At 40.6% G+C, this 15825-nt stretch overlaps 1 protein-coding gene across 7 annotated transcripts in view; it reads right to left on the bottom strand.

Moving 5' to 3' along the window:
• Nucleotides 1-15825, bottom strand: part of LOC103119735 (BTB/POZ domain-containing protein KCTD7) — an 89759-nt gene that overhangs the window by 19834 nt on the left and 54100 nt on the right. For all 7 annotated transcript variants that reach the window (XM_060173145.1, XM_060173146.1, XM_060173147.1 and 4 more), the window contains 2 exons: nucleotides 12545-12711; nucleotides 10222-10388 (listed from right to left, as the gene is read on the bottom strand). In XM_060173145.1, the coding sequence (XP_060029128.1) occupies nucleotides 10222-10388; nucleotides 12545-12711 (334 nt within the window). The remainder of the gene's footprint in view (nucleotides 1-10221; nucleotides 10389-12544; nucleotides 12712-15825) is intronic.

Raw genomic sequence — 15825 nt, 5'->3', positions numbered from 1 at the left:
ATGCTTGGTAGCTGAATGAAAATGCTGAGTAAAGCTCTACATTTCATGAAGTTTTTAAGAATCCACTTTTTAAAAAAAATTTCATTTTATGTTTAAAATATTATTATTACTATTATTATATTTTACTAGAGCACTGCTCAGCTCTGGCTCATGGTGGCGTGGGGGATTGAACCTGGGACATTGGAGCCACATGCATGGGAGTCTGTTTGCATAACCATTATGCTATCTACTCCCACCCTAAAACCCACTTTTTTGAGCTGGGTGTTAAAAATATTTATAGAAATTACAGTGGTCCAGGAGGTGGCGCAGTGGATAAAGTGTTGGACTCTCAAGTATGAAGTCCTGAGTTCAATCTCCAGCAGCACATGTACCAGGGTGATGTCTGGTTCTTTCTCTCTTCCTATCTTTCTCACTAATAAATAAAAAAAATTTTTTTTTAAAAAAAGAACTTACATTAGCTCTGCAGATGAGAAAAATGATCTTGTTTTTCACTTTTTGTACAAAATTTTAATAAGGCTATAATGCATATTTGGTAACTTACATATTTATCCAATCTATCTACTTAAGCAATATTTGATAATTTTACAATATTTCACAATATTAACCCATTTGTTTAATATACTTTACCACTTCTGTCACTGGTAGATACGGCAGGTACAAGCAATTTCTCATACATTTCCCAAAGGTGACACCAACAATCCTTTTTTAAACATTTTATTTTAATGAAAGATACAGAGAGAAGAATAGAGCACTGCTCAGCTTGGGCTTATGGTGGTTCTGGGGATTGAAAGTCTTTTGCAGAACCATTATGAGGTCACTCCAGCCCAATTCTTTTTCTTCTTCTTTTTTTTTTTTTTTAATTGGATAGAGACAAAAGAAACTGAAAGGGAAAGGGGAGATCAGAGAGGGACAGAAAGAGAGGCACTAGGTCCTTGCCCAGGCCCTAGCACTAACAATTTTATAAATATCAACAGCTTCCTAGGTCTCAATATCTATTGTTAGATACAGCCTTCAGAAAGATATTTCATCACCAGTCATGTATGCTTATTTCTCCATGGCACCTACAACATTAAGCCTTATAACTTTAATTTGGCTTTACTGATTTTATAGATGTAATATATGCATTTTCATTTGAATTTTTTTATTATTAGATATTTTCACCAGAACACTGCTCAGTTCTGGCTAATGAAAGTAATAGGGGTTGAACCTGGGACATTGAAGCCTCAGCCACTGTTTTTATTTTTATTTATTATTATTATTTGCTTCCAGGGTCATGGCTGGGGCTCGGTGTCTGCAATATGAATCCCCTGCTCCTGGAGGCTATTTTTTCCCTTTTGTTGCCCTTGTTGTTTATCACTGTTATTATTATTGTTGTTATTGCTGTCATTGTTGGATAGGACAGAGATAAATCGAGAGAGGAGGAGAAGACAGGGGGAGAGAAAGACACCTGCAGACCTGCTTCACCGCTTGTGAAGTGATCCCCCTGTAGGTGAGGAGCTGGGGACTCTACCGGGATCCTTACACCGGTCCTTGTGGTTCGCATCAAGTGCACTTAACCCGCTGCGCTACTGCCTGGGCCCCTATTATTATTTTTGTTGCATAACCATTATGCTATCTCCTCAGCCCTGTATTTTCTTTTTTTTGTCTCCAGGGTTACTGCCGGGGCTCGGTGCCTGCACTACGAATCCACTGCTCCTGGAGGCCTTTTCTTTTTTTTTCCCTTCCATTTTGTTGCCCTTGTTTTTGTCATTATTGTTATTGTTGCCTTGATGTCATTCTTCTTGGATAGGACAGAGAGAAATCGAGAGAGGAGGGAAGACAGAGAAGGGGAGAGAAAGATAGACACCTGTAGACCTGTTTCACCGCCTGTGAAGCAAACTGCCTGCAGGTGGGGAGACGGGGGCCGAACCAGGATCCTAACGCTGATCCTTGCGCTTTGCGCCACGTGTGCTTAAACCGCTGCGCTACTTTTGTTTTATATTTATTTATTTTCCCTTTTCCATGGCTGCCAGTTCTTAGCAACATCGCCCCGCCAGATATTCGTCGGGATGCGGCATCATCTAAGTTCATTTCCCACATCTACGCTCGACCGGACCTGCCAATATACACGGATATTTTTGCCCACCCTGTCCAACGCTTGACGTCTCGTCACCCAATCTGGTCCCCTACGCCTACACTGAACTTCTCTGTTCCAGTCTCTTGGAAACAGAGTTGGCAGTCAGCTGAGGTAAAGAACAAACACCTCATCACAGACCCCTGCAAGCGTCAACCCGGCTTTGACCTAGCACGTTATGATTGGGCCCTCCTCAATGGCTATCGAACAGGCCATGGCCCGTGCGCCGCTATGTTCCATCGCTGGGGAGCCAGAGACGACCCGAATTGCCCCTTCGGCTACAGACAGACTATGACCCACATAGTTAACGACTGCCACCTCTCCAGATTCAAAGGAGGTCTCGAAACTTTACATCAGGCTCAACCTGACGCTGTTGACTGGCTACGGAAGAAGGGCAAACGCTAGAAGAAGAAGATTTTCCCTTTTGTTGCCTTTGTTTTATCGTTGTTGTAGTTATTGTTGTTGTTGATGTCATCGTTGTTGGATAGGACAGAGAGATATGGAGAGAGGAGGGTAAGACAGAGAGGGGGAGAGAAAGACACCTGCAGACCTGCTTCATCACCTGTGAAGCGACTACCCTGGAGGTGGGGAGCCAAGAGCTTGAACAGGGATCCTTAAGCCGACCTTAAGCCGGTCGCGCATCGCGGGACCCCCCTATATTTTCCTTTTTAAACAAATTTGTATTCACTATTAGCCAATAAAATTACAGTGTAATAAAATTTAAGAGTATAGCTTCACACATACTACTCCCTACTTTCTTCCAAAGACTCAAGTATAGGCTCATGGAAGTGGCTTAATGGTAAAGCATTTATCTTGTATATGAGGACCTCAGTTTTGATAGTTGTTTTCATACGAAAACATCAGAAGCAAAATGAGTAGAACTGCCTCACTGCAGATAGACCAATGCTATGTCTCTGTCTTTATCTCTTGCATGCTCTCATAAAAATTTTTAATTAGGGAGTGGGCGGTAGCGCAGCGGGTTAAGCGCATGTGGCGCGAACCGCAAGGATTGGTGAGAGGATTTGGGTTCGAGCCCCAGGCTCCCCACCTGCAGGGGAGTCGCTTCACAAGCAGTGAAGCAGGTCGGCAGATGTCTATCTTTCTCTCCCCTTCTCTGTCCTCCCCTCCTCTTTCCATTTCTCTCTGTCCTATCCAACAACGACGACATCAATAACTACAATAAAACAACAACGGCAACAAAAGGGAATAAATAAATATTTTAAAAATTTTAATTAAAAGTGGGCTAGGAAGAAGACCCTGGGTTTGGTCTCTGGTATCATGTTAAATTTTTTTTCAACTCTATAATGAAATAAAAACACATTACAACACATTAAACTAGATGGTAACTTTAAAAATTCAAACATGGAGATAAACAGAAAGACTCAGGAATGATAGCACACAGATGTATTCCTTAAACATATAGGAGTTAGTCAAGAGTCAGCCTATAAAACTGTCTCTAATTAAACTTTCTAGCAATCATAACTAAAATGAAGATAATCACACCTAATCCAGTGTCTAAAATGTAAAGCAAATTTATGCTACTGGTGAAGTTCTTATACCTAAATCACAGATTTCTCCAAAGGGTTCTCATAAAGATGTCGTGGTCCAGGAGGTGGCACAGTGGGTAAAGCATTGGACTCTCAAGCATGAGGTCCAAGTGCCATCCCTGGCAGCACATGTACCGGAGTGATGTCTGGCTCTTTCTCTCTCCTATCTTTCTCATTGATAAATAAACTAAAATTTTTTTTAAGTATTAAAAAAACTGTCAAGGAAAAGCATGAAAGAGTAGCAGCCGAGTAGAATTCCATTGTGTGTATTTAAGCATTATTATTATAACTCATATCTGTTACCAAATGACCTGAGTTTCTCTGCAATACAACTACCAGATGGTTTCATTCATATGTGAAATATAAAGAACTGAAACATAAGAACTTGTAAAGGGGGGGAAAAAAAGTATCCCAACTGTCTCTAAGATTTTCTGTAAACTATGATGGTTATCATGGAGAGGATAGACATAGAACTTTGGAGTTAGGTGTGGTATGGAACTATATCCCTTTACCAGTTCAATTCTAGATGTTTTTCATGGTTGAAATATGTATCCTAAGAGCCTTTATTTTTTCTTTCTTATTTAGCACTTTCATCTATTTGAAATATCATGCATGTATATCATGTATATACCTAAGATGGAGGAAGAACACTGACAGGTTAATCTTAAGAAAGAAGGAAGGAAAGGCAACACACAGGATGCAACTAGTGCTGGGCATGGTCTGCTGCAGCAAGGCCAAGTGCTCTGTGTGTGGGGGGAAGGTGGTGAAGGGACTGAGTTGCCACTGGAGTCCCAATGCACAAAGGTGGAGGAGGACTTAAATTCGCAGGGTGAGAGGCATGAATTCAGCTATTACAGAAAGATGAGAAACGGTACTTATGTGGCGACAACTGTCTTATAAATCATTATTTCCCTAATAAAACAAAAGATAAACAAAAACTGAAATGACAATTATATATATGTTTGTTTGTTTGTTTGACCCTGCAGCAATTAGTAAAAAGTGATCCTATCCCCCCTTGTTTTCCCTGTTGTATAATCTGCTCCTGATAAACTGACCACATTTCTGGAATCTCTAGTTTCTTACACTGATAGTTTTTTTTTTTTTTTCAACTTCCAGGGCTATAGCTGGGGCTTGATGCCAGCACTACAAATCCACCACTCCTAGTGGCCATTTTTTTTTTCCTTTTTTAATTGGAAAGGACAGAGAGAAACTGAGAGGGGGAGAAGGGGAGACAGAGAAGGAGAGTGAAAGAGAGACAGACACCTACAGACCTGCTTCACCACTTGTGAAGCTTCCCCCTGCAGGAGAGCAGCAGCTCAAACCAGGATCCTTGCACATGCTTATTAACCCAGTGCGCCACCACCCAGCCCTGTTATATTGATCTTTAAATCAAAATCCCCCCTAGTTGTGATAAGACTCATTTTACAATATATTTTGAAGCCTGCTAGATTTAGAAAAACCTACCTCCCAAATCCCCCCTCCAAACAAACAAAGAAACCCATATAATGTGGTATATCTGCTCCCTTGCTTTAGGAAACAATAATGCCAGCTAAGTTTCATTTTAAGTGTTCATATTGACCTACAAGGTTAACTGTAAACCTGTTATTTTATCTTTTCAGCTAGATTCAGCATACAATTTTGTCTTTTATTTCTGAGTGAATGTCTAATTTTTCAATGTATTACACTATTGGCATTTTTAATTTTTATCTCTTAAAGTTGCTATTTTAAAAACTGTGCGGGAGTCGGGCGGTGGTGCAGTGGGTTAAGCGCACGTGGCGCAAAGCGCAGGGACCGGCGTAAGGATCCCGGTTCGAGCCCCCGGCTCCCCACCTGCAGGGGAGTCGCTTCACGGGCGGTGAAGCAGGTCTGCAGGTGTCTATCTTTCTCTCCCCTCTTTCTCTGTCTTCCCCTCCTCTCTCCATTTCTCTCTGTCCTATCCAACAACAAAGCAACGTCAACAATGGCAATAAAAACCGCAACGAGGCTGCAACAACTAGGGCAACAAAAAGGGGGGAAAAAAGGCCTCCAGGAGCGGTGGATTCATGGTGCAGGCACCGAGCCCAGCAATAACCCTGGAGGAAAAAAAAAAAATTGTGCTATGCTCTTGCTTTTTATGTGGTATCATAAAGAGTCTGCGGATTTACTGTGTTATGCTGCTAAATTTACAACTCTATTACTATTGTTTTTTCTTAGATTTTTTTTATTATTTTTCCTAATTTTCTTAGGATTACATTGCTATCCATTCATATTTATTTATTTTCCCTTTTGTTGCCTTTTTTATTGTTGTAGTTATTGTTACTGATGTCATTGTTGGATAGGGCAGAGAGAAGTCGAGAGAAATCGAGAGAGGAGGGGAAAGACAGAGAGAGGGAGAGAAAGACACTTGTAGACCTGCTTCACTGCTTGTGAAGTGACTCCCCTGCAGGTGGGAAGCTGGGGGCTCGAACTGGGATCTTTAAGGCGGTCCTTGTGCTTTGCACCATGTGCACTTAACCCACTGCACCACCGCCCGACCCTCCTCATTCTATCTATTCTTAAGACACTTATTAGATAATTAGTACAACCACCCAACTACTATAGCAGGTAATATAAAAGGATTAACAAAATGCTCAGACTCTCATATTGATGAGGATTTAAGAGCTCCAAGAAAGTAAATCCAAACTTAAGCTCATGAAGGTAGGTAATAATTACAATGGCAGGCAGCAGGTTAAGCACAGGTGGTACAAAGTGCAAGGACCAGAGTTAAGGATCCCGGTTTAAGCTCCCCAGCTCCCCACCTGCGGGGGTCGCTTCACAGGTAGTGAAGCAGGTCTGCAGGTATCTTTCTCTCCCTCTCTCTGTCTTCCCCTCCTCTCTCCATTTCTCTCTGTTCTTTCTAACAATGACAACATCAACAACAACAATAATTAAAAAAAAACAAGGGCAACAAAGCGGAATAAATAAATATTAAAAAATAATTACAATGGCAAAGGTAAAAGTTAAAGAAAGACTATTAAAAGCAGCAAGAGAAAGGCAGAAAGTCTTTTAGAGGGGAACTACTGTAAGATTATCAGCTGACTGGGACATGGGAAATATGCAACTTGTATGCCTGAGGCCCCACAGACCACAGATTCAATCCCCAGCACCACCTTATGCTAGTTCTGGGCAGTGCTCAGGTCTCCCCTCCCATGATAAATAAATATTTTTGAAAGACTGCCAGATTATTTCTCAACAGAAACTTTAAAGGATAGAAAGGAATGGCAGGGGAGTCGGGCGGTAGCGCAGCCAGTTAAGTACAGGTGGTGCAAAGTGCAAGGACCTGCTTAAGGATCCTGGTTTGAGCCCCCGGCTCCCCACCTGCAGGGGAGTCGCTTCACAAGCGATGAAGCAGGTCTGCAGGTGTCTATCTTTTTTTTCCCCTCTCTGTCTTCCCCTCCTCTCTTGATTTCTCTCTGTCTTATCCAACAACAACATCAATAACAACAACAACAAAAAACAAACAAGGACAACAAAAGGGAATAAAGAAAATTAAAAAAAAAGAGAGAGAAAGAACTGGCAGTTCTGACTTCAACTTGGTTATCAATCAGGTTTGAAGAAGCAATAAAGAACTTTTCAGATCAGCAACAGTTAAATGCTTTTTCTTCCAGTACAAAAAATACTAACAGGAATTAGCAACTTGAGAGGTGGCATACGAGCTTGAGCACTGGGCTTAAAAACTTGAGATTCAAAGTCCCAGGTTCAATCCCCTGCACCACCGTAAACCAGAGCTGATCAGTGCTCTGGTTAAAACAAATAAACAAACAAACAAACAAATAAATAAATGAGATTCTGAGTTTGATCAATGGCATAGCACATGCAAAAACAGTAGAGGGGATTATATAAAAGGAAAATACTAAATATTCCATCTCATATGGTAAATTAAAGAAACAAAGCAAGGGAACAAGCAAAGTCAAATGAAGACAAGATTTTGGTCTCACATATGCAGAACTGAGCTCATCGAGGGGTGTGGGGAGGATGGGTGGAATACGTTGCAAAGGTCTATCTGGTCTAGTGGACACTGGTGGAGGGATTTTGGTGCTCTGGGGAGGGGCTGGGAGAGTGTTATGGTAACGTATTTTGAAGAGGTGGGAAATTATATCTCTGAAATACAGTCTTGTAAGTCAAGATTAACTCAAACAGAAAAAACTAAAAAAACAAAATATGATGGCAAAAGTATTAGTATTCAAAGGAAGTCAATTATGTTTACTGCTTTTATCTTATTTTGATTTTTTTGTTTAAAGATTTTATTTATTAATGAGAGAACCAGACATCATCCTGGTACATGTGCTGCTGGGGACATCCTGCTTAAGAATCCAATGCCTTATCCACTGTGTGCCACTTCCAAGACCACCATGCTTCTTACTTTTTTTTTTTCCTTTCATGTTTCCTACTTTTAAACTACAAAGGAAAAAAATAATAATGGCCACACACATGTATAAACAAAGGGGATGGTTAGAGAATACTTAAGGACATAGATTCACATATATTGCCATACTTTGTTTTTCCTTGTAAAACTAAACATAAAAACTTTTCAGTTTTTGTATAACTTAAAATAATTTACCAGTACAAAGCTGCTACCTCTTAGCTCCTTTGACATGACCAGAGATTTGTGATGGGTCAGAGATTTGTCCTACTTATAAACTAACAAATTAGCTTGAGATAGTTTTTTAGATACTCTCAAAAACATTATGGGTCAAAAACAAAGGCCAGTTCACTACGCATAGCAAGAGCAGTAACCAGAATATTTTCGGATTTGTATTAGGGTAATACCTGTGCTTGAAGCAAGTTACATTATAAGAGGGGGAATGATTTTGTTTGACTCTGGCTCCACAGGGAAGGAATACTATACTAGACAATAAATAATTCACCCCTCTGTCACTTGAGGGAGGCACTTTCTCTAAGATTGTTTGCTATACAGTATTTTGAAAAGATAGTGGAGAACAAAGGGAGCCAGTGATTCTCATAAATTGTGCAGCAACATGAGAAATTTACATGGAAATGTCTTACAGTACCTTCATGGTATTTAAATGGAGAAAACAATAAATGACCATACTTATTTCTTCTTTCAACTCTACTGTCGAGCAACTGATGTGTCTAGTTTGTTTTGTTGTAGGCCCTGAAGATATGGTGAGGAACAGTGCCTCATGGAGCTAACAGTATAATGGAGAATATAAATAGTATAAGTTAAGTGCACATAGTACAAATCATAAATACCTACACAAGGATCCTGATTCAAGCTGCTGGCTTCCCACCTGTACGGGGTTGCTTCGCAAGCAGTGAAGTATGTCTATCTTTCTCTCCTCCATACTTTCTTTTTTTAATATTTATTTATTTTCCCTATGTTGCCCTTGTTTTTTAATTGTTGTTGTAGTTATTGTTCTTGTTACTGATGTCGTCGCTGTTAGATAAAACAGAGAGAAATGGAGAAAAGAGGGAAAGACGGGGAGAGAAAGACACTTGCAGACCTGCTTCACTACCTGTGAGGTGACTCCCCTGCAAGTGGGGAGCCAGGGGCTCAAACTGGGATCCCTGCGCTTTGTGCCACATGTGCTTAACTCCTTTCTTTCTTTCTTTCTCCCTCTCCCCTCTCAATTTCTCTCTGTCCTATCCAAGAAAATGGAAAAAAATAGCCACCAGGAACAGTGGATTTGTAGTACAGGCACCGCGCCACAGTAATAACCATGGAGGTAAATATATATAGATCTGTGATATAACATGGTGTTAAATTCTACAAAAAAAAATGTAAAATAGAATGAGGACAGAATGGTAAGAGAGCTGTGTTATCTCCTTAAATAATCAGTAATCTCTCTAACACGACCTTCATACCAGGAAGCTTTAGAGCTCATTCTAGGTACAATGGTATAGACTGTTACAACAAACTATTTACAAAATGGGCCCTTTTATAGATAGTCTTATAATTATTCCAACTGATATTAGAAGCTAAATATTACAGGTTAATCACATACATAGAAGGAAACATAAGTTCTTGTTCGACACTGGCAGAATCAAGCTGTGTAACCTTGGACACTTAACCTCTCTGGCTTTCACCTCCCCTATCTATAAAATAAAGGAACTGACCTTAAGGTCATTTTCAGTATCTAAATTCTAGCCTTCCTTTCTCTATCTGAGCAAGAAGAGAAAAATTAAAGGCTAAAACACAAAATGAAAAATGTTTTAAATCTAAAATGACGACTACTGGTCTAACAATTATTTGCTTTAGGTTCAAGGTCTAGAATAGTTCTTTTGCCATTTCATACAAGGTGACATGTTAGGAAAGCTTACTATATGCACACATAATACGAATGGCTTCCCTATCAGACTTTCCACACAAAGATTAACTAAACACTATAGTACTGCAGTGGAACACTACTAGCCTGGGAGTCAGGTTTTAACACGGTTCAGTGGTATTTCTTAGGTGAGGACATTAACACTTCTGCATCTTGAGTTTCTCAGGTGTGAAATGACAGAACTGTACAAAATTACCATTAAGACCTTCCCTAATATTTAAACTCTGTATTTTTTAAGTATTCAATGCCAACCTACCCTTTTGTAATGCATTGCTTCCAAAAACAGCTTGGTTTGCTTATAGATTTCTTGGCCCGTCTTATGAAAGGTCTTGAGAAATTCTATAAACTCTTTAGACACTCTATCTGTTTCAATGCTGGCTTGCCGGTGTATGGAAGGACTAGGAGCTTTTGTTTCCTGAATTTCTGTTGGAAAAATTAAACACAATTACTTTCATTATAGACGAGATCCACACATGAAATTACTTTAAGAACCTAACTTAAAACAAATCTAACTTAAAAAGTATTTAAATTTTGCTTAATGAGATAATGAAATCAGCCACTAAGTAAAATGGCAATCAGTAGAAGCAGCAAATATTAGATAACTTATAAAATGCTTTTCTCATTTGCCAAGAAGTCAAGGCCAATTTGCTTATAAAATTATCACCATTCAGTCCTAAAGTCATACTGTTCAAAGTGAAAGGCTGTATCCAAAATAACATAATGGCCATGGTCTGGGAGGTGGCGCAGTGGATAAACTATTGGACTCTCAAGCATGAGGTCCGGAGTTTGATCCCTGACTGCACATGTACCAGAGTGATGTCTGGCTCTTTCTTTTCCTATCCCTCTCATTGATAAATAAATAAGATATTAAAAAAATAATAACATAATGACTAAGACAGAACCTATATTTAGCTCAGGAGCCTGTAGAACCTCTAAGTCCCTATCAGTCTGAGCCCTTTGCACCCCATAAAGCATTCTGGTCCATACTCCCAGAGTGGAAGAAAAGTTAGGGGAAGATGACCCGAGGGCTCTGAACTCCCAATTCCATCAGGACCCAAAGAGAGAAGAGGAATAAAAAGGACATTTGGAAGTAGTAATAGGTGGAGGTGTGACTTAACAAGGAAGAGAAGGCAGGGCCATAGGGAGAAAAAAAGGGCAATATATATGAATATAGACAGACAGTTGTAGAAACAATAATCAACTGTGATTCTGGGAGAACTACAGCAGTGTCCAATGGAGGGAAAGGGGACATAGAACTCGGGTGGTGGGAACGGTATGGATTGTACCCGTTATCTTATAATTCTGTAAATCAGTATTAAATTACCAATTTTTAAAAAATACAGAACCTACAGCAAAGAGGCAGTGTAAACAAATAAAACACTATCCAATGAGTTGTGAATCAATTAACCCTTTCCCCTCTTGAAGTAAATACAGTAAAACAGAAATGAGACTTTCACAAACATGACATGAAACAACTGAAATAGAGTTGTCTGAAAATACAAACTATCAGTTTCTGATCACATCCTAAGTCTTTTGATAAAACATGATAGAGGACTTAAAGTACTTTATAACTATGACTAACTTTTATACATAAGATAGCAAGAATAAAAATCATTTTTGAAGGTATTAAAATAAAGCTTTATATATGCTTTCTCAGAGTACTTTACTTTTTCTTTTATTCTTTCTGCTGGGGCTTTATACATCTGCACAATTCCACCACTCCCAGCAGATGCCTTTTTTTCCCTTTCACTCACAGACAGCATGACCGAAAGGGCCTCTCCAAGACAATCACAACACCTTAGCCTGAGCAAAACATCTTAGGACAGAAGGGCTCACCCAACTAGAACCCACCCCTGCTGAGTTCCAATAAAGCGAAGGATCCTAGTACAGACCACTGAAAATAAGCAAATAAAATGTGGATACAGAAGAAACTGCCTTCATCAGGAGGTCAAGACACTAGCCCTGAAAAAGCTCCGAATACTCCAGAGATATGTAAGCCCACTGAAGAAGACTTCAGCACATTAGTCCTCACCATGCTCACTTGAATATTCTCATTTATTCAAGGAAAGTGTCATGTTTAGTTATAAGCAGTCTTTTATTTTAATGAAATAAAACAGGGCCCAGGAGATGGCTTACTCAGTAGTGGGCACACTGCCATGCATAGGGACCCAGGTTCAAGCCCCTAGAACCATCTGGGAACACCTCACAATGTGGAAGTTTCACCAGCGGTGAAGTGATACTGTGGTATCTCCTGTTTTTCTCTCCTCCTCTGTTCCTGAAAGGAGAGAGAGAAAAAAAAAAAAGTCCACTGGAAGTGGTGAAAGCCCCCAGAAGGAAGCCCTGTGAAGTCCCAGCAACAACTACAATAAAAAAAAAAAAATCCAACAATGGTAACTAAAGCCAAAATGGCTAACAAAAGCTTTAAGGAATGCTTTCTCAGGCCCTCTGTTCTTTCTCCTCTCTCTCTCAAGTAAATATATATACAAAAATAACGGTGGGTTTATATTCCCGGGAAGGCTACAGAAATTTAAAATGTGGACTGACTTTCATGTGTGCATAAAAGTAAAGAAGAAGCTCACCCTTCTTGGATCCAACCCTAGAAGAAGCACTGAAGAATTTCTTCACTGTGGTGACCTTGCGGGTCTTCTCATTGGTTTTCTTTTCTTCAAATTTAGAAAATGTGAGGGACTGGGCACCTTGGCTACTCTGACTGCTAGCAAAGGCCTCTTCTTCTTCGCGTTGAAGCCTGTAATTCAAGAGAGAAATAAGAATGACCCAAAGTGCATTCTCCAAATTCACGTATAGAAAAGCTTACTATTAAGAGAGGTCTAAAAGTTTGAGAACTAGATGGTGGCAGAGATAGCACAGCACTTGCATGCCAGAGACCCCAGCGATTGCAGTTCAGTACGTGGCACCATCTTATTCCAGATTAGACAGTAATCAGGTCTGTTTCATTCTCATTCTCTCTCCCCCTCACTCATAGTAAATCGATCTATCTTTGGACAAACTAACGAATTAAAAACATTTTATTTTTATTTATTTATTTTAAAAATATTTTTATATATTTATTTATTTTCCATTTTGTTGTCCTTGTTTTTCATTGTTGTTGTAGTTATTACTGTTGTTATTGATGTTGTCGTTGTTGGATAGGACAGAGAGAAATGGAGAGCGGAGGGGAAGACAGAGAGGAGGAGAGAAAGATAAGACACCTGCAGGCCTGCTTCACTGCCTGTGAAGTGACTCCCCTGCAGGTGGGGAGCCGGGGGCTTGAACCAAGATCCTTACGCAGGTTCTTGCGCTTTGCACCATGTGCGCTTAACCCGCTGTGCTACCGCCCGACTCCCTAAAAACATTTTAGAACTAGCAGTTAACTATAGCAAACAAGTCTGAAGTCTCTGATAAGTAACTACCCTAGTGTGTTACTTTGGTTTTTGAAAGGGACTTCTTCAGGGATAACATTCAGTCAGCAACTGTACTTGGACTGCATAAACTAAGTAAAGTCTAGTTCTTTTCTCTAATAAGCTCAAGGGTGAAAGGGAGAAAGAATTAAGCAAATAATGATCATATAATCTAGTAATCCCTATAGTAAAAAGTAAAATTTAGGTACTATAAGAATACAGGAACGAATAACTATTCTACTAAAAGAGTCCAAAATTTTATAAAGATGATAGGCAGGTATGAAGAGATGAAAAGGATTCCACTATGTTCCCCCCCCTTTTTTGTTGCCCTTTTTGTTTTATTGTTGTTGTTGTCATCATTGTTGGATAGGACAAAGAGAAATGGAGCGAGGAGGGAAGACAGAGAGGGGGAGAGAAAGACAGACACCTGCAGACCTGCTTCACCGGTTGTAAAGCGACTCCCCTACAGGTGGGGAGCCAGTGCTTGAAACGGGATCCTTAAGTCGGTCCTTACGCTTCGTGCCACATGCGCTTAACCTGCTGCTCTACCACCCGGCCCCCGGATTCCACTATGTTAGAGGGCATTCTAGAAGAGAAAACTCTTGGGTTGTCAGAAAAGTCATGACATAGTTTTTGCTATGTTCCTCTATGCAGAACTTTCCAACAACCCAGTATAAATGTGAAGGTACTAGAACAGGCTCAATGTACTCCAAGCAATGATGGTGTGAGGGACTGTGGTCAGATGTACAGACAGGTACCAGACAGTAAGAAACCTAGACCTCCAACTCCACTACAATCCTGGATTTCATCATGTGTGTGGGAACTAAGAAAGCCTATAAATCCAATAAGTTAGCATTATCAGAGGTATGCTTTAGGAAGACAACACAAGTAGCTGCAGAAGGACAAAGAAACCAGAAATTGGGACAACAATTAAGAATATATTAAGAAAACAGAGGGTTAAACGTTAATAATCATGGTGTCCTGGAGGTGGGCTGGCTAGTAGCACACCTAGGAGGGTACCTGGTTTGACATATGTGAAACTTGGGTTTGAGTCTGGGTTTTATCAAGAGCACCTTCAGTGCGCTGGTCAATCGTTTTCCTCTTTCTCTATCACTCTGTAGAGACGATCTCTATCTAAAGAGTCAGCTCAGAGCAGTGGAGTCCCCAAACAAGGGAGTGGGGTGGGATGAGTGTGAGCAGCAAGTCATTGAAAGGGGCTTGGGGACCCAGTGTCCTACAGTGGAAGAAGATGACAATTTGGAGGAGGATATGATGTCACCTGTATACCCTGGCTACAACAGATTTTTTTTTTTTGCCTCCAGTCACTAGGGCTCAGGGCCAGTACCATGAGTCCATCGCTCCTCATGGCTATTTTTTATTTTAATTGAACAGGACAGAGAGAAATGGGGGGGGAGGATAGAGAAGGAGAGAGACAGACACCTGAAGACCTACTTTACTGCTTGTGAAACATCCCTGCTTCAGGTGGGAACTGGGGGCTCGAACCAGGTTCTTTGTATGAGTCCTTGCACATGTGTACTTAACTGGTGTGCCACCACCCAGACCCTCAACAACAGTTTTGTTAATCAATATTTTACCAATAAAGTAATTAATAAAAAGGAAAGAATATAGTACATGGGTTGGAAGACAGAGCACTCAGCAGAGCACATGCCTTGCTGTGTACGCAGCCCTGGGTTCAAGCCCTAGCATCACCTGGGAACACATTGGGTGGCATTAGTGAAGTTATATGGCTGGTGCAAGATATCTCTCCTCTCTGGCTGTCTCCTTCTCTCTCCCTCTCCCCCTCCACCCTTAAAAATAAAGAATGGGGAGTTGGGCGGTAGCACAGCAAGTTAAGCGCACATGGCGCAAAGCGCAAGGACCACTTAAGGATCCCGGTTCGAGCCCCCAGCTCCCCACCTGCAGGGGAGTCGCTTCACAGGCGGTGAAGCAGGTCTGCAGGTGTTTATCTCTGTCTTCCCCTCCTTTCTCCATTTCTCTCTGTCCTATCTAACAATGACGACATCAACAACTACAACAATAACTACAACAACAATAAAAAAGCAAGGGCAACAAAAGGGAAAATAAATAAATAAATAAAAAAGAAAAATAAAGAATGAGGGGAAGCAACTACAAAAGCCAGAACTTCCACCTTCTGCACCCCATAATGACCCTGGGTCCATACTCCCCAAGGGATAAAGAATAGGAAAGCTATCAGGGGAGGGGATGGGATACGGAGTTCTGGGGGTGGGAATTGTGTGGCGTTGTACCCCTCTTGTCCTATGTTTTTTTGTCAGTGTTTCCTTTTCATAAATAAAAATAAAAAACATTAAAAAATAATAATAAAGAATGAGCAAGTTGAGTCGGGCCACTCAGCAGTACTGCACATGCATGACACCACTGGCTCATTCCCACACCAAATAAAGAGAGAGGGGAAGGGGGGAGGGGGAGAGGGAGAACATTAT

Source organism: Erinaceus europaeus, chromosome 15 (genome assembly GCF_950295315.1).
Source record: "Erinaceus europaeus chromosome 15, mEriEur2.1, whole genome shotgun sequence".
NCBI classification, from domain to species: domain Eukaryota; kingdom Metazoa; phylum Chordata; class Mammalia; order Eulipotyphla; family Erinaceidae; genus Erinaceus; species Erinaceus europaeus.
The sequence above is the reverse complement of the archived record's forward strand: the minus strand, read 5'-3'. Positions and strand labels throughout refer to the sequence as shown.